Source organism: Molossus molossus, unplaced genomic scaffold (assembly GCF_014108415.1).
Source record: "Molossus molossus isolate mMolMol1 unplaced genomic scaffold, mMolMol1.p scaffold_m16_p_5, whole genome shotgun sequence".
NCBI classification, from domain to species: domain Eukaryota; kingdom Metazoa; phylum Chordata; class Mammalia; order Chiroptera; family Molossidae; genus Molossus; species Molossus molossus.
Window position 1 is genome coordinate 116,529,020 of NW_023425388.1, and position 27,253 is coordinate 116,556,272.

General features: G+C 54.7%; 1 protein-coding gene across 1 annotated transcript in view; it reads left to right on the top strand.

Annotated features, from left to right (window-relative positions):
- LOC118617051 (mediator of RNA polymerase II transcription subunit 12-like protein) overlaps nt 1-27,253 on the top strand; it is a 173,475-nt gene that overhangs the window by 61,552 nt on the left and 84,670 nt on the right. Inside the window, exons 10-19 of the mRNA XM_036242536.1 lie at nt 2,697-2,766; nt 2,860-2,908; nt 4,475-4,584; nt 5,138-5,336; nt 13,224-13,387; nt 16,135-16,245; nt 17,428-17,697; nt 19,430-19,579; nt 20,904-21,003; nt 21,319-21,455. Coding sequence (XP_036098429.1) covers nt 2,697-2,766; nt 2,860-2,908; nt 4,475-4,584; nt 5,138-5,336; nt 13,224-13,387; nt 16,135-16,245; nt 17,428-17,697; nt 19,430-19,579; nt 20,904-21,003; nt 21,319-21,455 — 1,360 coding nt within the window. The remainder of the gene's footprint in view (nt 1-2,696; nt 2,767-2,859; nt 2,909-4,474; nt 4,585-5,137; nt 5,337-13,223; nt 13,388-16,134; nt 16,246-17,427; nt 17,698-19,429; nt 19,580-20,903; nt 21,004-21,318; nt 21,456-27,253) is intronic.

A 27,253-nucleotide genomic window follows, 5' to 3' on the forward strand; every position in this document is an offset into this window, starting at 1 on the left:
GGTTTATGGCAGGAGACTCCAGAATCCAGGACGGTGCCCGCCTACCTTTTCTTTTTATCCTCACCTGAGGATATTTTGGCATTTATCTTCAGATAGAGCAGGAGGGGGAGAAGGGGGAAGAGAGAGAGAAACATCAAGTGGCTGCCACCCACACTACCCCAACCGGGGCCGGGGACAAACTGCAACCGAGGTCCGTGCCCTTAGCGGGAACCAAACCCAGGACTCTCTGGTCCACGGGCCGATGCTCTAACCACTGAGCCCTACTGGCCAGGGCAGTGCCCGTCTACCTTTGACGTAACAAAACGTTTACTAAAACCTCAACTCTGCCCCCAGTTATCATCTTGTCGATGCCTCTCTGGAAGCCCTTCTCCGAAAGTGTGTGTCATGGGAGAGTCGTGAAGGACCTTCAGCGAGCGCCTGGCCGGTAGTTGCTCCTCGGGGGTGTTGAGGTGCTCACTTCCCCCAAGCTGAGGACTCGCCTCTAGGACCTGAGCAGAAATGACGTAGGCATTCTTTGTGGGAAGACAGTATTTTTCCATGTGTGTGGCTGTTCAGTTCACTGAGTGTGTCAAATTTTCTGATTTACAGAGACTAAAGAAAATGTAAAAGCCAGTGTACCCTCTTCACCATTTTAAGGGGGACAGGAGTGTTACCGACGTTATGCACATCGGTGCAGCAGATCTCGAGAACTTTTTCTCCTGCAAAACCAAACACCAGACCCACTGAGTAACTCCCCTCCCCCTCTCCCGCCCCTGGACTTTCCTGATTCACAGAAACTTTTAAAAGTTCTAATCGGGTTGAATATGCTGAACGTACCTCTGTGTTTCTCACTGTTCACCATGGAAACGTGTTTCAGCTTGTTTTCCAAAGTAACAATGTTGCAGCTCCTTTTCCGTGTTAGAATGCTGGTGTGTGATGGCGGTGTGTGCGCGTGTGTGCGCGCGCTCGTGTGTGTGTGTGTGTGTGCGCGCGTGTGTGCGCGCGTGTGTGCGTGTATGTCTGTGGTCACTTACCATTCATTGTGATGACATCAAGGGTAATGTCTGGCTAGGATTGCTTTTGAATTTCTGAGAGAAACGCATTCAAAGAACATATTATATTTCACTTGAATCAGGAGTGATGTTGTTTAAAAAACAACAACAAGGTTTCTGTGCTCCTGTGCTTTGGGGTTGATCCTATGGGGAGCTGTCTGCCTCTACGGGGTGCCCTTTTTTGTGGGAGCAAGACGAGCACCTAAACGGAGGGCGACTGTCCGTACCTGATTACCTGTAATCACACAGGGATGATGGAGAGACTGGAAACTTGGGAATGTTTCTGCAGGAGAATACGAGCCAGACCGTAAAGAAATGGAGTCTTTAAGTGAACATTGGGAACTTACATGTGAACCACTTTCGTTGGTTTTCTTCTTGCGTCATAAAAAGTATTTCTTGATCTTCAGTTTGTTGACTGTCTCCTTCCACGTCAGGCTGAGGCAGAGGCCGCGGTGCACAGCCGTCCTGGGTGCTGACGGCTGCCGCATCGCTTCGGCCTGCGGCGAGGGTGCATTCTCCAGTCTGGCATTTTCTGTTTGCATTTGCCACTCAACATTTTCTCCGTTTTCTACTCAGTTTTCGTGTTAACTCCTGCGTGGATTCATTAACTATCATCCTTGATAAAATGGTAATCAGCATTCAAACGTAATTGTCAACATTGTAATATTTATTTATTTTTATTCTCACCCGAGGACATTTTCCACTTTTGTTCAGATGGAGAGAGAGAGAGAGAGAGAGAGAGATCGACTGGCTTTCTCTGCATGACCCCAACCAGGGCCAGGGACGCACCACAACCGAGGTCCGTGCCCTTGACCGGAATCGAACCCGTGACTCATTGGTCCGCAGGCCGACGCTCCAACCGCTGAGCCAAACGGCCAGGCTGTGACTTAGTGTTTGAAATCGGTAACACATCTGCCTGGCTCCACACACAGAACATTCAGAGGTTCAGATCGAATTCTCTTCTCGCTCTTCCCCCAGCCCAGACCCTCATCACACGTCAGAGGCGGTTGTCACCGGCTCGTGTCTTCCGGGGTGTTCTGTGTCCATCTCAGTTTGTGGTCATGTCTGAGGGAACCGGTGCTCGTCCACGCTGTGCATGTAGCGGCCCAGCACCAGGAGGTCGCCGGTTCGATTCCCGGTCAGGGCACATGCCCAGGTTGTGGGCCTGATCCCCAGTGAGGGGCGTGCAGGAGGCGGCCATTCGATGTTCTCTCTCATCCATGTTTTTCTCTCTCTCTTCCTCTTCCTTCTTCTCTCTCTAAAATCAATATAGAAAAAAAAATGTTTAAAAAATGTTTCAAAAAGACACCTTTTCAGTGTCCGAGTCATTTTCAGAGTGTGTGCATCCGTCCCCACGGAGTGCGCGGGTACGCCGGCCTCCGGCCCTCTGGGCTCGCCGGGATTTGTCGCGGGGGATGCACGGGACCTGCGGGCAGGATGGAACCGCGTTGGTCCGGGGTCCGCACCTGCCCAGTGGGGGGTCTCTGTGAGCAGCACCGCGACCGTGAAGAAGTGTAGTACACAGATGTCTCAGGCCTCCCCGGGGGCCCCAGAGGAGGGAACCCGTTCCGGGGGCGGGGGCCAGTGTGAGAGCAGGTTCCGTCCCGGCCCCTCGGCGGTGTCCGGAGTGTGTCTTGAGGAATGACTTCCCGACACTGTTCTGAGGTGCGACCTTGGCAGCAGCATCGAGGGCGACGTGGTCACGGGCTGCGTGGCGCAGAAACTGCTCCGCCGTGTGGGCCGGAACGAAGGTCACGCGAGGCCTGGAAAGGAAACGTCATAGATTTTCGCTCTCAGACGACTGGGGCTTTGACCACGTTCCCTGCAGCACGAGCTGGAAGAGGGTCGAGGCCCCGTGTCTGTCATCGTTCAAGCAGGTCTGACGCCTTCAGTGGCGGCAGCCGGTGTCTGTCCCCACGCTGCTCCCGCCGCCACCCTCCCCCGGCTCCTCAGGGGCCTGGCCCATGTGCCCGAGGCTGCGGGGGGCACGGGGCGTGCTCTCTACCCAGGGAAGCGGGCTGGTCTTCCCAGGTCCCCCGCCTCGCCAGGACAAGTCTGTCGTCTCGGATAGCTTTCCTCTCCTGGGCCCGGCAGGCCACGGGGCTTGTCCCGAGGGGCTCATTAAATGTACCTGTTTACCTTTTGTGAAAAACACGTCCCTGTTGTTCTCGCTGGGACATCTCCCCATGCGGAGGCTCGCCCAGGTCTCTGCAGGAGCTGGAAGGAGCTGAGCTCTGTCCCCGCAATCGGCGGCCGCGCCTGGTGGCCGAGCCTGGTGGCCGGGCTCATTCTGAGCCCGCAGCTGTGTGTGCGCCAAGGCGCTGGGCGTGTGACTGCCGTGTGGAAGGAGAAATTCCTGTCCCAGGGGCTAAAACGGGGTTCTGTGGTCAGGAGCCTTGGCCTCAGGCGCCTGTGTGGGGTCGATAGGCAAAGGACAACCGGGAAAGTCCCTCGTGCCCCGTGACCGGTGTCTGCGGTCCAGTGGTGATGAACGGAGACCTGACAGCAGGGGAAACCGAGGCCAGAGTCCAGTGCTGCCCTCAGATGTCAGAGGCCACCGCACCTGCTGCCTGGGGACACGGGTCTCTAGCTCCCCCAGCCCTCCCGTCAGCCTCCTTTCTCCATGCTCCGCCCCCCGCCCCCCCTCGGCCACCCACCCCCGTTCCTCAGGGGCCACTTGTCTTTCTACCTCGAAGTCCCAAGCATTTTCTGTCAGTCACACAATCGTGCGGTGTCTGTAGATGGCTAACAATGGCCCTTGTCTTCTTGGGGTGTATTTTTTGTCATCCCCCTCAACTGTGTCATTTAGTCCTTGGGCGGGTGCCCTGTACCCGCTCTTCATGCACTCCTCAGACTTCCTTCCTGCCCCCCACCCCGAATGTCAGAGAGCTGGGCAGTGGTCTCCCCTGGCCACCGGCACACCCCACACACTCACCTGCGGTGCCCACTGTCCCCCGCAGCCTGGCCAGGGAGACCCAGCGCCCACGTCCCGTCTGGGGCTGCTGTCTGCCCGGCCCTATGAACCCCACGGGCCTGCACCCCAGTTCTAACGTGATGCAGCAGTTCTCAAACCAGCCCTTAGGCTGAGCACCGGTGTCCTAGACAGGTGACCGAGGCGCCCAGAGGCGGAATGAGTTGCCCAGGACCCCGGAGCTGTCAGGTGACGGGAGCAGGACAGGAATCGGGCCTCCTGATCCCGGGACCTGTGCTGTTCACCTCCAGCGGCCAGGGCGCCGAGGGCTTAGAAGAGGCTTGGGTGCCGCGAGCACACGCGTGTTCTTGCTCCGCAGAACAGACCTGCCTCCCCCTGGACTGTGTCTGCGGGACACTTCTGTGGTCACAGTCGGGTCCCCACAACTGCGCCTTCACCCCGCCCTTCTTCTGAGGTCAGACCTGCGTAGCCCCTGGACACGTTTTCCCACGAGTGCCTCTGACGCCTCCAGTTCAGGGTTCAAAACCGGAGTCGGCTGGGAAAGCCCAGTACGCCTGGTGGGTCGTGTCAGGGTCTGTCCTGGTTGTGACACTCTCATCCTTGCACAAGACCTCGGGGAAAGTAGGTAAAAGGTACGGGGCATCTCTCTCGATCGTTTCTTACAATTGCATGCGAATCTATCGTTGTCCAAAACAAAAAGTTAATGAAAACAAACTGAGCTCGGCCTCCCTCCGCCGGCCGGCAGCCCCAGGCTCTCCTTCCCTCCAGCAGCAGGTGGCTTCTCTGCTTCCTCCCCAGCCATCCCCCCTGCACTTGGCGGGCCTTTCCCCCCGTCTCCGGGACCTGCCCTGCGCCTGCACCTGCACACTGACCCCTCTGCCTAAAATCCTTCAGTGCCTTTTATCATTGGTGATAAAAGACGAACTGCGGAGGGGTCGGGCGGGGCTGCTGGTGGCAAATGCAGCGTCTACGCCCCACTCCTTTGCGGGGTTGAAATCGCTGAGTTGGAGCGCCCTCTGGTGACCTGTTTGTGCGCCAGCGTTTGAGGCCAGGCCAGGGCCACCCCCCACCCCCAGCCTCAGCCCCCTGGTCCGCTGCCTTCCTGCCCTGGGCATTGCCTGGGATGCTGCCCTGGCCTCTCCGGTCTGTGGAGCTCCTCGTCTCCACCCCTCAGACTTGGCTGGCCGCCTGCTTCCTTCCCGGGTCCCGCGAGCAGGCAGTGGGCTTCCTGCAGCGCCGCGCGTATCTGTCCCCCGTGACTCCCGACCTCAGGGATGAGCATCCCGAGGTGCAGACCCCTTTCTCCTCTCTCTGCGGGTCTCAGGAGAGCTGTGGGCCGTGGAGGCACTTGATGCTGCTGCTCCGCACCACCCGTACGTGAGGTTTCCACCGGGAACTCCACGTGACAGGGCCTGGGCCGCCGCGCAGGAAGTGAACCCAGAGAGAACCGGCCGGCGCCCCGTAACGGCCGCTCATCCCACAGAACAGGTCCGCGTATTTGCCCGTCAACAGCGCTGTTTCCCGGGTCGCTCTGTGTCACAGAAACTTTTTTTTTTTTTAAACATGAAACAATGTGTCGATGATTTGCTCCGCGGTCCTTTCCACCAAGTGCCAGCAGCCAAGCCCTCCCGGCGGAGGCTGCATTTTGCTCACGGACCGTTCGGCGAACAGCCTCTTGGCTCGTGGGTCATCGCGCCGGGCAGTGTCCGTCTGGGCCACGCGTCGTCAGTCAGTCTGCGGGTCCCCCTTCCGATCCCCGGGCGAACGGTGGCTGAAGAGGGCGTTTCAGGTCATCTGTGAGCATCTGACACGGTACGACCGGTTAATTTGTAGAAGCCTCTCATTCGGGACATTTGGGACACAGACACATACAGCAGATTATAGCACAGCGCGTTTGTCCTCGCCAAGGTTTGACCATGAACTCCGGCCACGCTTGTCCCGCCCCCGCCCCCCACCCTCGAATCCTATCATTTTATAGTGGTCACCGCTTACCAGTCTTCTCCCTCGTGAAGTACGAAGGTTTCTCACTGGTAGTAAAGTAGTTTAAGGGAACATTTTTAAAAAATAATGCAACAGCCTGACTGAGATGTAATCCACCTGCCGTGTAATTCATTTGCAGCGCACCGGTTCGTGCTGGTTAGTGTGTTCATAGAGCCGTGACCCCATCGCCACATCTCAGAGCATTTCATCACCCTTAAAGGACATCTTGCAGCAGTCACTCCCTGTTTCCCTTCGGTCCCCCTCAGCTCTCGGCGACCGAAACAGCCTTGCAGATTTGCCTGTTTGGGACATTTTCTATAAACGGAGCCGCAGAGGAGTCGGGGCTTTGAAACTGGCTTCTTTGGGTTAGCACACGTGTTCAGGGTCCGTCCGTGCTGTGCGGCAGTGGTTGGCCCCTCCTGGCTGGCGGGCCTTCCCCTGTGGATGTGTAACATCGTCTCTGTCCACGGATCCAGCTGCTGGGCAGATGGGCTGCTTTCACGTTGTAGCCATTATGAAGTATGCTGCTAAAAATACTTGTTTAGGAATGTTTGTGTAAACATGTGTTTTCATTTCTCCTGGGTATGTAACTGGGTGTGGGATTGATTGCTTATGTGACATTCGGCATGTCTCCCGCAAGGCCTGAGGAATCTGATTTGTACTCGTTCTAGCCAATCCTGTGTCCTGATGGTATCTCACTGTGGTCTTGATTTGCATTTCCCTGGGGGCGGAGGATGTTGAACATCTTCGTGTGTGATTAATGGCCAGTCGTGTATCTTCTTTGGAGGAATGTCTTTTCAGATTCTTGGCCCATTTAAAAAATTCTTTTCTTTCTTTCTTTCTTGATTTTAGCAAGAGAGAGGAAGGGAGAGGAGGAGGAGGAGGAGAGAGAGAGAGAGAGAGAGAGAGAGAGAGAGAGAGAGAGAGAGAAACATCGATGAGAGAGAACATGGACTGGCCGCCTCCTGCACACCCCCCACTGGGGATCAGCCCACAACCTGGGCATGTGCCCTGACCGGGAATCGAACCAGTGACCTCTTGGTGCAGGGTCGACGCTCAACCATTGAGCCACACCGGCCGGGTTCTTTGCCCATTTTAAAAAATGTGTTATTTATCTTTTTGTTATTGAGTTGTAAATAATTCATTATACATTATCCCTTATCAGATATATGATATGGCAAATATTTTCTTTCAGTTATTGGGTCGATGGTACCCTTTGATAAGAAAAGCGTTTTAACAAGAAAAACAGCCCGAGGAGGTGTTAGGAAACCTTTCAGGGCGTCTGACGGTCTGTCCGGAGGTGCGGTGTGCGGCACATTCCAGGGACTGAGGGTCTCCGTCCCGGTCAGTGGGCAGCCGTCGGGCTGGCGAAGTCCCCCGTCCTGCGGCTTGGAGAGGCGGCCGTCCTCCCTGCGGAGAGGCAGGACCCTGGTCGCCGTGGTGCGGCCTGGGGAAGACTTTCCCACGCTTTCTCCTTGGCTTTGCCGTCCGGTGCTGTAGCCGATCGATGGGTCACCTGACAGGTGTGTGTGGGTCTCTACGCTTGGTGGGAGTTTCCAAGAAATGCTGACCGTTGTGTTTATTTCCCTCTGGCTTTGATGTCAGGAAAGAAGGCAGCTGGGAAAGTGAACCTTCACAACATGCAGTGCTCACTGTGGTTACAGTGTGTCAGGGAGATAACCAGAGAGCACAGCCAAATTGTGAAGGAGCGCTTTGTTCTCGCCGGCGGGCTGCAGGGGGCGTAGTCTCCCCTCAGATCAGCAGCCCCGATTCTCCTTGCTCCTCCGATTTTAAAGACAGAAGCCCCATCCTCGTCCCCCTCTCCCTCCGAGGACCTGTCCAATAGCGGGTGTGACAGCGGTTACAGAAGTCAAAATTCTCATTATTCACCGGGCTCACGAATACCTGCAAATACCCTACTGGAAACTGCAGATGCCTCCCAACTCGTGGGGCAACTATAATCTCAGGCAAAATTTCTTTACTTCTAGGGCTAATTAACCTGTTATTGGAAAAATATTGAGGAAGGTCCGTGGATGATGAAAATGGAGTTGTTCAGTCGCCTCAGCCCCGGGGCCCAGGTCACTGGGAGCTCAGTAGAGGTACCGGAAGGTCAGGGTGCGCGCAGGCCTGTTGCAGCAGCTAACAGGTGCTCCCGGTGCGGTGGGTTGTGATGAGCGAAGCGTTAGAGAGGGGCTTCGGCATCTCCGTGGTGGTTCAGACCTTCAGGGTCTGCAGCGATGAGCTCCCACCAGACAGCAAAGGTGTTTGTGTGAAGATGTGAGAGCAGACTCACTGGGGAGGAACTGGATTTTGTAGTTACTTCGGGAGAACCTGGGGGTGCCGCGACGCAAGTCAGGACTTGATGGGTGGCTCCGTAGTTCTGTGGGGACCAGAGAGGGAGGGAGGGGACTCTGACAGGTTGGAGAAGGGAGGGAGACCCTGCCGGGTGGTAGGGTGGTGTCCAGAGACGAGAGGAGGCTGTGGGTGAGGGGTGACATTCGAATCCGCCCCAGAAAAATTCTCACGCGTGAACACAGGCGAGCAGAGAGGGACTGTGGGTCGAGACGGCACCCCAGGCAGGGGGGTCAGAAGGCAGCTGGGGTGGTGGAGCCGGTGGTGCTAGGCGGTGGGGCGTCTTTGCAGTGACTCTGTTTCCCAGCTAAGGAGTTTGGCTTCATGCACGAAGGGTTGCTGACCCACGGCAGGGTCTGGAACCCGGAGCCGACGCCGGTTCTGGGAATCCTCATGTGGGGTGGGGGGCCAGGCGGGGCTGCATCCCTGGCAGGGACGGCCTGGCCTTGCGTTTCCTTTCTAGAAGCTTCTCACCTGATCTGGATGATCGTGGCTGCCGTGATCCGTTTCTGCAGTCCGTGCTGGGAGCTAAGGCCCCTGCTCAGTCACTCCCAGGCATTGCTGTGGGGTGAGGAAGGGGAGACTCCGCGGGGGTTGCACCCCTGCCCTGGGTCGCTTGGCTGAGCAGTGGAGCCGGGGTGTGGATCCAGGGCCGTCCGCTCCCGGGAGCCTTCTGCCCGCGTCTGCCGGAGCCTGGCTGCACCCCCGCTCCCTCCCCAACCCTGCAGGGGTCCAGGCCCCCAACCTGGCACCTCTGTTCTCCCGCCACGTGTTTGGATGTGTTTTGATGTCCCAGGGTGGGGCACCTCACCCTGTGTGTGCTCTTCTGGGTTAGCGCCCTGGGGAGGCCTCTGGAGCCCGGAGCCGAGTCCTGGGGCCCTGGGGGGGCCTCTGGAGCCCGGAGCCGAGTCCTGGGGCCCTGGGGAGGCCTCTGGAGCCCGGAGCCGAGTCCTGGGGCCCTGGGGAGGCCTCTGGAGCCCGGAGCCGAGTCCTGGGGCCCTGGGGAGGCCTCTGGAGCCCGGAGCCGAGTCCTGGGGGGCCCTGGGGGGGCCTCTGGAGCCTGGAGCCGAGTCCTGGGGCCCTGGGGGGGCCTCTGGAGCCCGGAGCCGAGTCCTGGGGCCCTGGGGGGCCTCTGGAGCCTGGAGCCGAGTCCTGGGGCCCTGGGGAGGCCTCTGGAGCCCGGAGCCGAGTCCTGGGGGGCCTGGGGAGGCCTCTGGAGCCCGGAGCCGAGTCCTGGGGGGCCTGGGGAGGCCTCTGGAGCCCGGAGCCGAGTCCTGGGGCCCTGGGGAGGCCTCTGGAGCCCGGAGCCGAGTCCTGGGGCCCTGGGGGGGCCTCTGGAGCCCGGAGCTGAGTCCTGGGGCCCTGGGGGGGCCTCTGGAGCCTGGAGCCGAGTCCTGGGGCCCTGGGGAGGCCTCTGGAGCCCGGAGCCGAGTCCTGGGGCCCTGGGGGGGCCTCTGGAGCCCGGAGCTGAGTCCTGGGGCCCTGGGGAGGCCTCTGGAGCCTGGAGCCGAGTCCTGGGGGGCCTGCCAGCCTCTGGAGCCCTGCTGGTCTGGGGTTCAGCACTGACAGAGGGGGCAGCGGCTGCAGGACCCTGGATGTCAGGGAGAGCGTTGTCGCAAGGACTGGGCGCTTCAGTGGGTCCTGACCCCTCTCAGTCATGCTCATAAGCTCGTAATCCGGCTCCACGGGCCTCGGTTCTGCTGGCCCTGTGGGGGCTCCGGGCGCAGCCACCCCCAGGACGGCGGGGCTGCACCCTGCTCAGAGAAGCCCTTGGCCACCTGTGCCTGTTTTACCTTCGAACACACCCAGCCCTGTCCCCCAGGACTTTCAGCTATTCCTGGACGGGCCCCTCCAGGCCTGAGTCAGGATCGGGGGGTTGGTGGGGGGGGGCTGGCATCCCTCGAAGCTCCCCTGTGGATGTTCCACGCAGGGCTGAGACCACTGCCGGTCTGGCTGCTGCTGCCCACCCCCCCCCCCCCGGGATCGGGCCCACAACCTGGGCATGTGCCCTGACCGGGAATTGAACTGGCGACTGGCGACCTCTTGATGCAGGGTCAACACTCAACCACTGAGCCACACCAGCTGGGCTATTTTTTAATTTTTTAATTCTCACTGAGGATATGTTTCCATTGCTTTTTAGATAAACTAGAAAGAAGGGAGGAAGAGAGAGAAAGAAACATCCATGTGAGACACATCGACTGGCTGCCTCCTGCACGACCCTGGCTGGGGACAGGGATCGAACCTGCAATCCGGGTACATGCCCTTGACCGGGAATCAAACCCAAGACCCTTTGGTGCACGGGCCAGTGCTCTAACTGCTGAGCCAAACCAGCCAGGACCTGTGGTTCCCTTTTAATGACCAGTCTCTGTAGACAAGAGAGGGGCAGCGAATTTGGTACCTGAAGGGGCATGGTTCTAGTGTACACCTGTTATTTTCACTTTCTCCTGAAAGTTTGTGTGCATCCTAATTTTTTATGCTCGTCCACTCTGGACTGTCCTGTGTCCCAGACCTCCAAGTGTGCCAGTGGACTACAGTTTAAATGAAAATACGCTGCTAAGCCCGGCTGGTGTGGCTCAGTGGCTGAGCATCGACCCTGCACCAAGAGGTTGCTGGTTCGATTCCCGGTCAGGGCACATGCCCAGGTTGTGGGCCTGATCCCCAGTGGGGGACGTGCAGGAGGCAGCCAGTCGATGTTCTCTCTCATCGATGTTTCTATCTCTCTCTCCCTCCCCGTTCATCTCTCTCTAAGATCAAAAAAGAAAAAGCAAACCAATACTAAGAGGGCTGCATCTGAATGCCACCTGAATCCCGCCGGGAGTGGAGATTCCGGAGTGGCATATTTAGCAAGTTTTTTTTTTTTTTTAGACGTGCGTGTGTTTGTATAATAAACGCTCAGACACTCAGAGCCCCGAAGGTTACATATTAAAATAGTTAATGATTGTGAGCGATGGGATGGCGGACACTTTTTGTTTTCCTACTTACATTCTACATTTTCTGCAGTGACCATGTATTTTCTGTATGTTAAAAAAAAACCTTTAAAAGAAAACGTACTCTCGACAAAGTTGGGGTGTGTGAATATGTGTTATTTATAGCCCTTGTGGCTAAAATACTCTGGGGGTTTTGAGAATAGAACCCTACTGAGAGTGCTCGTAGCCAGGCTTGGCGCACAGAGGCTGGGATTTGGGTCTTTGTTATTTTTGTTTGTGCGTATTGTAGCTAAGCTTGACTGGTCTTGTCTGATGGCTGGCATTTTGCTTTGTTGAACAAGTGACTGTCAGTCCCTATGAGGGGAACCAGAAAATGATGACACGGATAACTTCCTCCTTTGTTCTTAACACCAGTGGGTGCATTTTCATTGACAGTATCTGTTCTTGGTGGCAAATGGTGACCGGGTGTCTGTGCATCTCTTTGCGTGGGCTTCTTATTGGACTTGAACACGTGCATTGGAATTTGCATTTGAAATGACATGATTAGAAGAAGTGGTTTAGACCAAACTTAACCGTAGTTATCTGTGGGCCCAGTTGTCAAGTAGTTTTTAATAGTGTTCGAAAGAGAGAAACAAGATGCTCAGTCCCTCCCAGTCCACTCGGACTTTTGTGGAAATCGCTCCCTTGACAATCGGTGGGAGAACCTGTTGCCATAACAATGGGGAAAGGGCACTGCGTGGACATGTTTCAGCAGGAGGGTTGCTTCTGAGTGCTCCTGGCTAGTCCTCGGGGAATTTGGCCGTGAGCTTGTGATTACTGCCTGTCCACCCACAGATGGGCGCAGGGCACCTCATCCCTAACGGTTGCCAGAGGCGACACGCTGACCTAATTTGTGCCCCTGTGGCAGACATTTCTGAATAATTTCAGTGACTTTTTATTTAAAAATTTTTTTTCCTTTATTGAGTTTAGAGAGAGAGGAAGGGTGAGGGAGAGAGAGAGAGAAACATCACTGAGAGAGAACATCGACTGGCCGCCTCCTGCACGCCCTCCACTGGGGATCAGGCCCACAACCTGGGCATGTGCCCTGACCTGGGCATGTGCTCTGGTGACCTCTTGGTGCATGGGTTGACGCTGAACCACTGAACCACACTGGCTGGGCAATTTCAGTGCCTTGTTAAAAGAATTTACTGATTTGAGAGAGAGAGAGAGAGAAACATTGATCTGTTGTTCCTCCTGTTTACGCATCCACTGGTTGATTCTTGCATGTGCCCTGACTGGGGATCAAACCTACAACCTTGGTGTACTGGGACAATGCTCTAACCCACTGTGCCACCCGACCAGAGCTGCTCAGTGATTTTTGTGCTACTTTTCCTATTTCCTTGTGTTTCTCAGCACTTGCCGATCACGTTCCGTGGCATCTTGGGCCAGATGGGGGCATGCAATAAGCGAAGGTGTCGAAGGTTGTCTTGGAGACGCTGCTCTGGTCCCTGGCCCGTGCTGGGGCCGTGCAGGCTGTCAGGCTGTCGTGGGCCGGCCCACCGTGCGTGCCGGCCGGTCCTCTCGCGGATGGACAGAGACAAAGCAGATCTTAGTTAGGCATGTTTGGAACTTGACGTGGACCCTGAAGAAGCGACCTTGAGAGAGCTGCACTTGGGGACTCTGAGTTCTCCGAGTTTTTTAGGCTTGAGGTTTCTGGAAGGGCTCCCCTACCTCCCCTGTTCTGTGTCCTGCCTGTGCCTTGGATGCTTCTGCTGTGCTGTCCGCTGGAGGGCTCCTGATGCACCTGGGTTGAGGGGATGTCTTCTCCAGGTCGGGGCGCTCAGAGGCACGGGGCGGGCAGGCCACCTCCAGCCTGAGTTGCTGACGTGCTTGGGGGTGGGCACGCCTTCCCGACGCGCTCGTGGGCACCAGCCGCATCCGTGTCCTGGACGCGTGTTTTCTGAGTTCATCCGTAAGACGATCGGAAAAGGGTGACTTCTCCTGCCGTGTTTCTAACTGCAGAGTGGACACAGATATCCACCCGGTATCTCCGAGAGCAGCTGGCCAAGATCTCCGACTTCTACCACCTGGCCTCCGGCGCCGGCCCGGTCCCTGTGCCCCCGGACGTGGAGCAAGCCCTGCGGCAGTGGGGGTACAACGCGAAGCTGGTGTTCCACATGCTGCAGGTGACCTCGCGTGGCCGCGGGCGGAGCCTTTCCGCGGGGGCGGGTGCCTCCCGGCTCGTGTCCGGGGCTCGAATGGGGTCGTTACCGCCACATTCCGAGACAGCACCCCGGTGCTGCTCACACTGAGCCGGGGTCCTCAGCCCTGCGATGACAGCTTGTCCTGTGCACAGTGACCTCCAGCTCTAGCGATGCCAGCCCTTCTAACGCCTTCACTTTGTAATCGCACTATGAGTCCAACCCTTTTAAACCTTTCGTGGGGCGAAAAGTGGATGTCGTCATTCAGAAAAAAAAACACCACTTTGTTCTGATGTCTTTCCGTAGATCTATCTCCTTTAGAGTTCAGTTGTTGCAAAGGTAGGTCATCTGCGGGCCCCCTGCCCTTTGAAATGCCCTTGCGGGGGGGCCTGGTGAGGGCAGCGCCGCCTCCAGACCAGCCGATGTACATCGTGTTGGCCAGCAGGGGGCGCGCGGGCCTCAGGCTGGGCCCCGGGCGGGGTGGGAGGGGTGTGTGAACTCTGTGGCAGGCAGAGACTCTCCTGCCGCCTGGACCAGGAGGAAGGAGATTAGCAAGGGTGTGTGGCTTCTGAATCCCCCTTAGAACATCAGTTCTAGTCCCCGCCTTGTGAGTTCTTCTCCTCCTAAGAGCTCAGCGTAGGAAAAAATCACGGTCCTTCTGAGAAGTAGCATTGTGCATTAAATTTAAACAGCTCTTTACAAATCCAACCCCATTCGGTAAGGACCACTCGGGTGCCTGCTTGGAGCTGTGGGGACTTTTATAGAGCTGGGGACATAGTCTGCATCTTTTAATAAGTGTCTCTCAGCATGCCTGACGTCTTTGGAAGGATTTCTTGACGCATCAGGAGCATTGAAATCCATATGTCTCTTATAGGAAACTGTTAGGTCGTAAACTGATTGAAATCTACTTGGGACATTAATGCTCACATTGAAAAGTGCACTACGCTTTTGATTTCCCCTATTCTGAAATGTGAAACCGGTCCTGGGAGGTGCAGAAATAAAGGCATGGATACATACACAGAAGCATCTTGAGGATGAGCTATTATGTAGCCATTGGCAACTGTATCTGTGAAGATCTTCTTCTTATTTATTTATTAATTTATGTTAATCCTCACCCTTGGATATTTTTCCATTGATCTTTAGAGAGAGCAGAAAGGAGGGAGGGAGGGAGATAGGGAGAGTCAGAAACATCAATGTGAGAGAGACACATCGAATGGTTGCCTCCTGCACGACCCTGACCGGGGCCAGGGATCGACCCTGCAACCCAAGTAGGTGTCCTTGTCTGAATCGAACCTGTGATCCTGAGGGCTGACGCTCTCACCACTGAGCCAAACCGGTCAGGAGGTCAGGGCTCTTTTTTTTTTTAATCTCACATTCACTCTCTCTTATACCTTAATGCAAAACTCCATTTTATGTATTTCTTTATTAAGTTGAAGTTCACTTTACTGGTTTTAAATTGCAGTTTTTCTGTCACTAACCCTTTAACACTCTCTGACCTTCAGTGCTTGAAAAGTTAGAAATTGGCAACAAGTAAATACCTTGATATCATGTCAGTGTCATCTTGTAAGTACAGTAATTGGTCAGTGCAACATTTTCACCAAGTTGTCGGTAACCGTAGCCGAGGGCCACCGGTAAGACACACAGACCTGGAAGAGGGGCTCAGGACAGAGCAGTTCTTATTACCTCTACGGTTGTTACCAGAATGAGCATAATGTATGTTTCTGTCTCGAAGTTTCTTTCATGATGTGAATCGTTATATAAAACTATAACATGACATCAGATACGTAAGAGTGCAGACGCTGATGGGATATTGCGTGTATCGACACGTGCGTGTGTGTGAACAGAGTAGGCGGACATGTGAAGTGCTCACTGAGGGGATGTGCCACCCTGTGGGGCGCTGGGAAATGTGTGGATGTATTAGTATTTTTTAGTGTAGTTATGTAGGGACATTTACCCCTTACCTTATTTCATTATAAATTTCTTTTTTTTCCCCGTTATTGATTTTAGAGAGAGGGGAAGGGAGAGGGAGAGAGAGATAGAAACATCGATGAGAGAGAACATTGATGGGCCGCCTCCTGCACGCCCCCCACTGGGGATCAGCCCACAACCTGGGTGTGTGTCCTGACCGGGAATCGAACCGGTGACCTCTTGGTGCAGGGTTGACGCTCAGCCACTGAGCCACACCGGCTGGACTATTTCTTTATATTATAGTTAGTTATGCCATTCTATTTTTTAAGGATATATTTTACAAGCAGGTTACAGTATCTGAACTTCATTTTAGGGTAGAGGAGACTACTAAGGGGCACCAAGTCCATTGGGATTGTCAGCTTCGGGTCTATAACGCTGGGATGAGGGCTTCTGCTCTGTAATGACCATGTTGGCCAGGCGTCCTCCTGTGAGGACAAGCTCCTACACCCAGAAATCTACCAGGCTCTTGGTATAAGCCTTGCGAGTCTTAGAATTTTCTTTCTCATAGGGATTAATTTTTTTTTTCAATTTAGAATGAAACAGATTACCAAAAACCAAAAACAATAACAACAAAAACAACCCCAAACCGAGCGTACAAAGTCCTAGCAGTTCTGTTTGTTTGGAGTTGGACCACGATCAGTGCGTTTTTCTACAGCAGAGACGGAGGCAGGAAAATTCTGCTTGCGCAGAAGACAGCAGAGCTTACTGTGTCTTAGCTTGGTGTGCCCGAACGTCACCAGGGTAATTCCCCTTTGTCCTTTAAGGAAGGAATGCTAGAAAAGCACGAATATTTGACCTGGATCCTGGACGTTCTGGAGAAGATCAGACCGATGGACGACGACCTCCTTAAGCTCTTGTTACCCCTGATGCTGCAGGTGAGCAGTCGCCACGCCCGTCAGTTCTGGGGGCAGGGAGCGGGCGATGGGCGTGGTTAGGAGAGTGGAGGGGGGAGGGGAAGACATTGCATTTCTGAGGCTCCAACACAGGACGTGAGGCGGGGCCTCAGCTCTGGCCGCGTCCAGTCTGGGCCACGGTCCGTTTTCATTTTCTCGCCCACACTGGCTCCTCCCATCGCTGAGCTAAGCAGACAGCTCCTGCTGTGCCGTCTCCTCGTTCACCCAGAGTCTGTGAAAACCAAACGGATCATCTCTTTCTAAGGGTCCGGAGGGTCTCTGACATTCGTTCGACATTTGTCGAGCCACTGGGGGTGGGACTTCCTACTTTAATGATTGTTCTAAAATCTAGTATTTAGGTCATCTGGATGAAATGTATTTAGAAATAAGATTTTCTTGGTAGGGCAATGCATGTATTTGATTATTCAGACAATACGAAGAGTATCTAATGAAGAGTCCTGTGTTTCTTTTTTTTTTTATTCCTCATTTGAGGATATTTTTCTACTTATTATCAGAGGGAGGGAGAGGGAGAGACAGAGAGAAACATTGATGTGATAGAGCCACACTGACTGGTTGCCTCCTGCAGGGCCCCACAGGGCCGGGGACAAACCGCAACCGAGGGGCGTGCCCTTGACCAGGATCGAACCCGCAACTCATTGGTGTGAGGGCCAATGCTCTAACCACTGAGCCAAACCGGCCAGGGCAAGAGTCCTGTGTTTCCCACCCAGTATAGCCTCTCAGAGACCACAGCACGCAGGTGTCCCTGTGTGTCCAGTGTGGTCGCCACCAGCCGGAGGTGACCATGGAACTGTGACACGTACCAGTGGAGAATGTTCAATAGTTTAAAGTACACACCGGGCTTCAGACTCAGTGCAGGAAAAAAGAGTATATATAATGTCTCAGTACCTGTGGTTTTGATTACATGTTGAAATGATAACATTTTGGCTCTATGAGGATAAACAAAATATATTACTCCTTTAATTTTACCTTTGTTTTTTTAATGGCTACTAGCAAATTTAAAATGACGTACGTGGCTTGCGTTGTGTTTCTGTTGGACAGTACTGGTCTGTGCCGTGCCTTTGAAGGTTGTTTTTCCCATTAAAATTGCCCGTGTTAAGATAGTTCACCGGACATGACTGAGCCAGGTGTCCTTGTCCTTCTCAGTACTCGGACGAGTTTGTTCAGTCGGCCTACCTGTCTCGTCGCCTTGCCTACTTCTGTGCCCGGCGTCTTGCCTTGCTGCTGAGCGACAGCCCCGCCCTCCTCGCTGCCCACTCGCCCCACTTGATGATAGGACCAAACACCTCGAGCCTTGGGGCCCCCAGCCCTGCCCCCCCTGGCCCCGGCGTGAGCCCCGTGCAGCTGGCCTTCTCCGACTTCCTGTCCTGTGCACAGCACGGTCCCCTGGTGTATGGACTTAGTTGTATGTTGCAGGTAAGTCCTTGGACCTTGTTACTTTGTGTTACATTTCAGCACCTTGTTACTTTGTGTCACATTTCAGCACCATGTTACTTCATGTTACATTTCAGCACCTCGTTACTTTGTGTTACATTTCAGCACCATGTTACTTCGTGTTACATTTCAGCACCTTGTTACTTCGTGTTACATTTCAGAGTAGGGAGTTTCAGTGGTGGGAATTGTACATCCGAGCTGTCACTTTCTCCTCGGCCACATGATTTATAGATTGACATCTCCTGTTTTTATTTTCCTATGGTAAACCAAGCCGAAAGAAGATGATTTGCTTTAGTCTAGAAGAAAGTCATTGTAGTTGTTCTTTATGAGGGCCGTGGAGTCGTTCAGTGATTGAACATCCTTTAGGGAATCTGTAGAATAAGTCAGCCGTGTTACTGTTCTGGGAAGTCAGCTTCTTCCTGCACCGCTCTACAGCTTCCTCAGTTTACATCTTGAGTGAGTGTCTCTTTTCTTTTTTTTTAAACCCAGACAATCTGCCCTGCTTCGTTCATGTGCCAAGCGTTGCTGCCGGTGTGGGTCAGGGCCCTGGGCTCCTGCTTGGGGGACGAGGTGCAGCCCTGTCCCCAAGGAGCTCACAGCTTAGTGTTCAGGTCACATTTCTTGGGCTCTTAACTGTGTTCTCCTCTTTGCTAAGGGGCTCTGGGACAGGCGGTGGGCTGCCGTCTGAGGCTCCATGCAGTGCCCAGGCTGTAATAGTTTCTGCTCTAGTGAGTTATTATACCCCCCCAAAAAAAGAAGAATATATGACAGAAACTGTAGGTGGTGTGAAAAGCTGAAGACATTTATTATCTGGCTTTTCATAGAAAAAAATTTGCCCACCGCTAGTCCAGGATTACTGCCCACCCAGCCTTTATGAAGCTACTTACTGCACCATTACTTGAAATATTAAAAAAAATTTCTTTTAATTTTAATTTAATTTACTTATTTTTTTATCCTCACCCGAGGACATTTTTGCATTTATCTTCTGATAGAGCGGGAAGGAGAGAGGGAGGAAGAGAGAGAGAAACATCGATATGAGAGGGACACATCAACTGGCCGCCACCCACACGACCCCAAGTGGGGTCAGGGACAAACTGCAACTGAGGTACATGCCCTTAGTGGGAACTCTCTGGTCTGTGGGCTGATGCTCTAATTACTGAGCCAGACTGGCCAGGGTTAATTTTATTTAAAAAATTTTTTTTCTTTATTGATTTTAGAGAGAGAGGAAGGGAGAGGGGGAGAGAGATAGAAACATTGATGAGAGAGAACATTGATTGGCTGCCTCCTGTGTGCCCCCCACTGGGGATTGGGGCCCACAACCTGGGCATGTGCCCTGACCGGGAATCGAACCAGCGACCTCTTGGTGCAGGGGACGCTCAACCACTGAACCACACCGGCCATTCATATCCTTAGAAGTGACATGTTTAATACCATCTCATTTTTTAAGTTTCATGAAAAGAATTCGTTTTCAGTGACTTTTTTTAAGCCACGATGGCTTTACTTTTGCTCCCTGTACTAGGACATTTCTCAGTACTCCACTTCCTCCCTTTCACGGGAGTAGTTCTCAGTCCTTCCCTGTGCTGAAGCAGTCGAGCACGGGGTAAGAGGCATTCCCAGCTCCCGGCAAGAAGCCCGTCGTCACGACACGGCGCCGTTTCTCCCGCGAAGCCGCCGCTCCCCTTCCCCTTCCTCTGACCGGACCGTCTCTCCCCAGACGGTCACTCTGTGCTGTCCAAGTGCCTTGGTGTGGAATTACTCCTCCAGCGACAGCAGGAGCGCCAGCCCGGGCTCGCCGCTGGACCTGCTGCCGGTGGCGCCCTCCAGCCTGCCCATGCCCGGCGGGAACACGCCGTTCAACCAACAGGTACGCTCCTGTTCGGAGAGCCAGCGGGCACAGAGGGCACAAGGGCACAGAGGGCACAGAGGGCACCGAGGGCACAGAGGGCACCGAGGGCACCGAGGGCACAAGGGCACAGAGAGCACGAGGGCACAGAGGGCACAAGGGCACAGAGGGCACCAAGGGCACCGAGGGCACAGAGGGCATGAGGGCACAGAGGGCACTGAGGGCACACGGGCACAGAGAGCACGAGGGCACAAGGGCACAGAGGGCACCGAGGGCACAAGGGCACAGAGGGCACGAGGGCACCGAGGGCACAAGGGCACAGAGGGCACAAGGCACCGAGGGCACAGAGAGCACGAGGGCACAAGGGCACAGAGGGCACAAGGGCACAGAGAGCACGAGGGCACAAGGGCACAGAGGGCACCGAGGGCACAGGGCACAGAGGGCACAGAGAGCACGAGGGCACAGACGACACAAGGGCACAGAGGGCATGAGGGCACCGAGGGCGTGAGGGCACAGAGGGCACCGAGGGCACGAGGGCACCGAGGGCACCGAGGACACAGGGCACAGAGGGCACAGAGAGCACAAGGGCACAGAGGGCACCGAGGACACAGGGCACAGAGGGCACAGAGGGCACAGAGGGCACCGAGGACACAGGGCACAGAGGGCACAGAGAGCACAAGGGCACAGAGGGCTGGCGGCTTTTCACCCGTCCCGCACTTGGGCTCGGGCGCGCCCCTCTCTCTGGGTGGCCTGGGGGAGCACGAGCCTCTCGAACCCCAGCAGGCTCATGGTGCTCCCTCTCTTCTCGCCCCCTCGGGGCAGTTCTTGCGGAGTCTGGACGAGGAGTGTGTGGTTGCACAGGGCCTCAGCTCTCGCAGTGGTAGTCGGTGATATTTAGTCCTTTTCATGCGTTCTGGTTAGTGCTGGGTTATTGGGTTCAAAGACATAAGAACATTTGAACCAAAGACTGGTGACTAATAGTGAGATGAAGGTCTCCATTTTTTGCTGCGAAGCAGAGTTAATAGAACACGGCTGGTTGGTGTCACACAGAGAATGACTCAAAGATGGTATTTAGAATCCCCCCCCCTCTACGATGACCTAGAAGATGTTCACTTGTAAAGACCGCTTGCAAACCTTTGTTTTTGTGGGTGGTTATTATTGAAAACTGGCCTGGAGTCACCGCTTATGAATTTTGAAACGTGTTCGTGGGCAGCGGCGGCGGCTTTCCTGCGACATGGCGGAGGTGGTCATTCACTGTGGGAGGCTCCGCTCATGGAAAAACCGGGCGTGATTTAGACCCTCCCTGGCCCTCCAAGCACATTCATTAGAAGTGATCCCTTTTCAGGTTCGGGCCAGGATTTATGAGGCGGAACAACAGATAAAGCAGAGAGGCCGTGCGGTGGAAGTCCGGTGGTCCTTTGACAAGTGCCAGGAGTCCACGGCAGGTACGGCACGGGGGTGGGTGCGCACGTGGGACCTCTCACGCCGTGCTTCTGATCCGGCCAGCCCACCCGCCAGCCCACCCGCAGCCCACGCACACGCGGAAGGCGGGCGCTCTGAGCAGCCACCTCGTGGATTCTCAGACGCCCTATCGTGTGAGCCGGCAGAGCCTGGCCGTCTAGTGTCGGCTTCGGTTCCTTTGGCAGTTCTGTGCCGAGGAGGATTTCCTCACATCTCCTGGGCGCCACGTAACAATGAGTTTTGTATTGTGCTGTCGTGGCCTCGTGTGGCATCTCTAACTGCTTAATGTCTGCTTCTAGGGGTGACCATCAGTCGGGTTTTGCACACCTTGGAGGTGTTGGATCGGCACTGTTTTGACCGGACTGATTCCAGCAATTCCATGGAGACGCTTTACCATAAGATCTTCTGGGCACACCAAAATAAAGATAACCACGAGGTAGTCATTTGTTTCTTCTTCTCACCTTTCCATGGTGTATTTTCTTCTCTTTCATTTCATCCGTGTTGCCAAAGCCTTTTCAGTGACGTGTCATATCTTAAGAAGGGGTCGGCGCCCTGAAATCGTTCTGTTGCAGGACTGAAAAGTCCCATCGTTATAAGAACGAAATGTCCATTGTGCCGGCCTACCGAGGTGAAGGGGAAGATTGTTCTTCCTCCTTTTACGTCATTCCCCGTCATTTTCGTTTTAGCAGGATACCCTTCATCTTGTGATTGGACTTTGTGTAGTGGTTTGGCTTTAACTTAGGGGAATCGATTTAGCACATCAGAGGACAGTGAATGACCACTTGTGGTTTTGCTCTTTGAAAAATATGTAGACAATGTATCATGCAGGATTCTGCAGACAATGTATCATGCAGGATTCTGCAGACAATGTATCATGCAGGATTCTGCAGACAATGTATCATACAGGATTTTGCAGACAATGTATCATACAGGATTCTGCAGACAATGTATCATACAGGATTTTGCAGACAATGTATCATACAGGATTCTGCAGACAATGTATCATGCAGGATTTTGCAGACAATGTATCATACAGGATTCTGCAGAGAAACAGAACCAGTAGGGGGAAAGTTATATATATTTATATGGGTGAGAGAGCATTTGCAGTCATTTGCTACATAACAATGTTCCAGTCGATGACAGCATATATGACATTGGTCCCGTAAGGTTATCATGGAGCTGGAAAATTCTCATTGCCTAGAGACACGATGGCCATCGTAACATTGTAGCATGACGCATTGCCCCGCGTTTGTGGAGATGCTGGTGTAAACACCCCTACAGCGCTGCCTGTCCTATAAAAAGTACAGGACTATAAAACGTTCTACTTAATAATGACGATAAACCGACTGTGTTGCTGGTTTGTGTAGTTTTATTGTCCTTTTAGAGTGTACTCTTTCTACTTATAAAGTGTGGCATAAAACTGTTGTACGAAGGCAGCAGCAGCCTCAGCTGCCCCGTGTTGCCCGTGTCTGATGGCGTCATTTTCTCTTGTGCCTGATTTGAGCTCATGTTTTTGTGCAATACCGTGTGGCCCAGGCTTGTGGCCCAGGTGCACAGTGGGTGCGACCGCCTGGCTTTGTGTGAGTGCGCTCTGGGGAAGTCGCTTATGGTGCATTTCTCAGGAACGATCCCGGTTGTTAAGGGGTATTTGAGGCATCGGCTCAGGTGGTTATGGAAGCCAGCAGATCTGAAAGGTGCAGGGCAGGCCAGTAGTGGGGGGAGGCAGGGAAGAGCTGATGTTGCAGCTTGAGTCTGAAGGTGGCTTGGGGGCAGAATTCCTTCTTCCTTGGGGGACTTGTATTTTCTCTGGAGGCCTTTAGCTGACTGAATGAGGCCCACTCAGGTTATGGAGGGTAATCTGCTTTGCTAAGTTTACTGATTTAAATGTTATTCACATTAAAAAAAAAACCTTCATCGAAATTGGAGTTTTATTAAAAACACTGGGTACTATAGTCTAGTTGACACATAAAGTTAACCATCACGTAGACCATTAAAAAAATTTTTTTTCTTCATTGATATTAGAGAGGAAGGGAGAGGGAGAGATAGAAACATTGATGTGAGAGAACATGGATTGGTTGCCTCCTGCATGCCCCCCACTGGGGATCAGCCCACAACCTGGGCATGCGCCCTGACCGGGAATCGAACTGGCGACCTCTTGGTGCAGGGTCGACGCTCACCCACTGAGCCACACCAGCCAGCCTAGACCACATTTTTTTTAAATTTTATCCTCACCTGAGGACATTTTTCCATATTTTGTTCAGATAGTGGGAGTGGGGGGGGAGGAGAGAGAGAGACAGAGAAACATTGATGTGAAAGGGACACATCGAGTGGCTACCACCTGCACAACCCAACCAGGGCCGGGGACAAACTGCAACCGAGGTATGTGCCCTTAGCGGGAACCAAACCTGGGTCCCTCCAGACCGCAGGCCGACGCTCTAACCGCTGAGCCAAACCGGCCAGGGCTGGATCAGACCACTTTTATCACATGCTTTCCTAGCAATAGATTATTTCATTATTGAACTGCTCTATAAACATCAGATTTTCAGTTATTTATTTATCTGTCACCTCTGTTTTGGGAGAAATAAGAAGTGTGCCCAAGTCATGCGAGGCAGCAGGAATGCAGAGGGAAGTCCCAAGACACGATACCCCCTTCAGGGAACACCTGGGGGAGTGGTCGTAAGCATGTTTGGTTTTCACACTCGCCTTTGGGAACGGGGCTCTGGAAAGAAGAGATAAAGCAGAAAGAACTGCCGCAGACCCTTCGCCGTCCTACCTTTCTGTGAGGTTTGTGAGCCTTTTCCAGATCGGTTCTCTGTTTGGAACCTTTGGGGATCAGTACCTTCCCTCGCACATAAGCTTCAGGAACATCGATGCCAGGTAGGTAGGTGTCAGCAGGTGGAGGCGAGGTAGACGAGAGTCATCTCTAACCCACGTGGTCTCAGCCGAAATGCTCCAGTCCTCCGGAGAGCACACCGATGAGAAGTCTGCGCATCCTCCGCTCCTCGACACAGGAGAGTGTACTGTGTCCTGTGGAGGGGGACGCCTCACAGTCGATCTTTTGTAGTGCAGAGTCTCAGGCAAAAGGCTTCAGGAGCGCTGAGATCTCTGATGCGCCGAAAAGCGGGGCTGCCGAAGGTGCGGGGTGTGCTTTTGGGTTGCTAACTGCACCGAGTGCTGAGAAAAGACCGCATCATTCCCGCGTGGGGGTCCCCCCGTCTGTGGGCAGCCTGACGCTGTACCCTCATGGTGACCGAAGTGGCCGGCCTCGGGATGACACGCCGCACGCGTGCGCAGACTTCGGTTCCTCACAGGCACTCGAAAGGGAATGGTCACGAGTGTCGTTGCATCAAAGGCAGAAATTATACTTGATGCTTCTGAATACAATTATGTCATCCGCCGCTCTCTCAAGCACAGTTGTCTCCGATGCGGGTGCTGGAGATGGTCCACTGGGGTGCAAGGGGTGATCGGAACTTCTGTTTAGGTGACATTCGAAAACAGCCTTACATGTTTTCTGCTAAGGGCCATTCAGATGTTCAGGACATCACTCTCAGGCCACAAGGACGATCAGCTTAAACGTCGGCTGCCCTGTGTGGTCCGGCCCCGTTGATGAGGCTGAGGCTGATTTCAAGGCCCTTCTGCAGCTCAGGGCCGACGTCCCCCACTCCTGCTACAAGCAGTTCTGTTTTGTCTAAGTTCGATAACGAGCATATTAGTGTAGAAATCAATGTGTTTAGTGGGAGTGTTTAAAGAAAATACCGAGCTGAAAGGGTATGTGAGAGATGTTTGGAGGTCCTTGGGCTAAGCCTCTGACGGGACCTCACCCAGCACGCAGGAGGTGTGCCACTAGAGGGCGGCCTTGCTCAGGGCCCAGCCCCAGCTGCACACACGCCTCCTTGGAAAGAACGCAGTGTTGCCAGTTCGGAGTAATTATGTTGCCTGTTAACTCAGCTCTGCAGAGGTTGGATGTGAATGGCGGTGGCTCTGTAGTTACTCTGCCGCTTTATGAGTCAGACAAACACTCCTTGTTCACCTATAATTCGGACCGGTAACCTTTTCTTAATGATGGGTCAGAGAATACCTGGGTGGAGCCTTCTGAAACACTGAGCAGTCAGTCAGGTTTACAGCGCGGCTCTGGCGTCTGCGTGGGCGCGGATCCGTGCATGCACACGGACAGGCACGCGAAGGGCAGCGTTGCATTTCTGTTCCCTCACGGGCCTTGCTGTTGTCTTGGCTTCTGAGTCACCCCATGTATCTCTGGAACTCATGCGTGAGCTTGGCCGCGGCACTGACTCTGCTCAGCGGCGTGACCTTGAACGCGTTCCCGATGGGCTCGCCTTAGTGCCCTTACTTGTTAACCCGCGTAGAGCACTTGACCCGCCGTCCCTAAGGAGACAGGAACACTTTCCAAATGATGAAGCACTATGTAAATGTTTAAACTTCTTCTTATTATTTTTTAATAACCTCAATCATCATTCTTTTTTTTTTTTTCTTTATTGATTTTAGAGAGAGTGGAAGGGAGGGGGGGAGAGAGAAACATCGATGAGAGAGAACATCGACTGGCCGCCTCCTGCACGCCCCCCACTGGGGATCAGGCCCACAACCTGGGCATGTGCCCTGACCGGGAATCGAACTGGACCTCTTGGTGCAGGGTCGACGCTCAACCACTGAGCCACACGGGCCGGACTAAACTTGTTACTGTTAATAGTAATTATTACTAGGGTCATATCAGAAGAACCGGTGTAGTGTTGTAGTGGAGGGGATAATTCTCTGACAAGGACGAGTGGTATAAGGTGGTGTGGCTAGTATTCTGAAACCCATCTCTCTTCTTTAACACGCACTTCCCCTTCTGGTTTTACCATGTGTTAGGACGCAGACGGCCTGACAGGATAGAAACTGAGCAGTGGGTTTGAGGTTTGCCTTCGCCGAAGTCGTGTTCGGGGCCTGGATGGCCTCTCTCCTCACATCTGCTTGGGGACTTGGACTTCCCTGTCCTCAATTCCCGTTTCTCTGGAGCTGCGGCGGGGGCGGGGGGATGCTGTCCTCTCCATTCTCTTTGGGAAGGGGAAGCCGCTGTCCAGATGGGCGAGGGGTCAGGAGTTCAGGTTTGTGTTGTGTCATGTCGCCGTGTCCGGTGCCAGCCCGTTGGACGCGGTGATGCAGGGGGTGTGGGGTTCCGGCCTCGGTCCTGCCCGTGGTCGCACTTCGGTCACAGGGAGTAGCAGCTGGCACTGTGCCTCCAGGGGGTGTGCCAGGCCCGTGGCCGCTGTCTCTCCGCATGGCGTGAACCGTTCCTGTGCCCTCCCCGCCCGCTGCCCTCCAGGCCCTGCGCTGCTGCTGCTGTGCCGGGCGTGAGAGCTGAGTCCCAGCGCCCTCGGGTCGTCCTCGGCCCGTGCCCTTGACCTCGGTGCAGTGCGGTGAGGTGTGGACCCGGCAGTGCCTGGGGCAGGTGCCGAGGGCCGGGCCGCTGGGCACAGGGCCACCGGGGGTGGGCAGAGGCGACCGGGACGTGGACGTGCCTTTCGGGCCCAGGGCGGCCTCGGGGTCTGCTCGGTCGCTGAGCAGCCAGCATTTCGGGAGAGCGCGGTCGCCGGGACGTGCCTGTCTGCTCTGGGTCATGCAGCTCTGCGGGCCGCTGCGGGCGCTGGTCGTGCCCGCTCGGATGCTGCCCGCCAGCACCTGGTGCTCCCTCGGGTGCCCTGGAGGGCTTCAGACCCCGCGCACCCCAGCCCTGGCAGCCCGCGTGGTTCTTGTCTGTGGCCGCTGGGAACAGTCGCGAAGCGTGGTCAGCACAGCTGTGCGGCTCGTGCCGTGTCCGGAGCCTGCGCGTCACTGCCCTGGGCACGGGCTCCTGGCAACACACCCCGGACCCGCGAGCCAGAAGACAGAGCCCGGGTCTGTGTGCCTCCCCGCCAGCCTGCAGGTCCGCGCTCGGGCCTGTTTCTTCTGCTCACGGTCATGTCATTGGCCGCGAGCACCATGCCCGGGGCCCCCAAGTCCTAAGGGGATACTTATGACATTTGTTCTGGGGGCTCATAAAAATGCTGCCGGGACAGTGAACTGGAAGGGAGACCCCTGTGTTAGATCGGCGTGGAAGGATGGGCATGCGTGCTGCCCGAAGTCCTGGAAGGTGTCCTTCAGCCAGCGGTGCCCGTCCACTGCCCCACCTGCCTGCCCCGCCCACCGCCCCGCCCACCCGCCCCGCCTGCCCCGCCCACCCGCCCCGCCTGCCCCGCC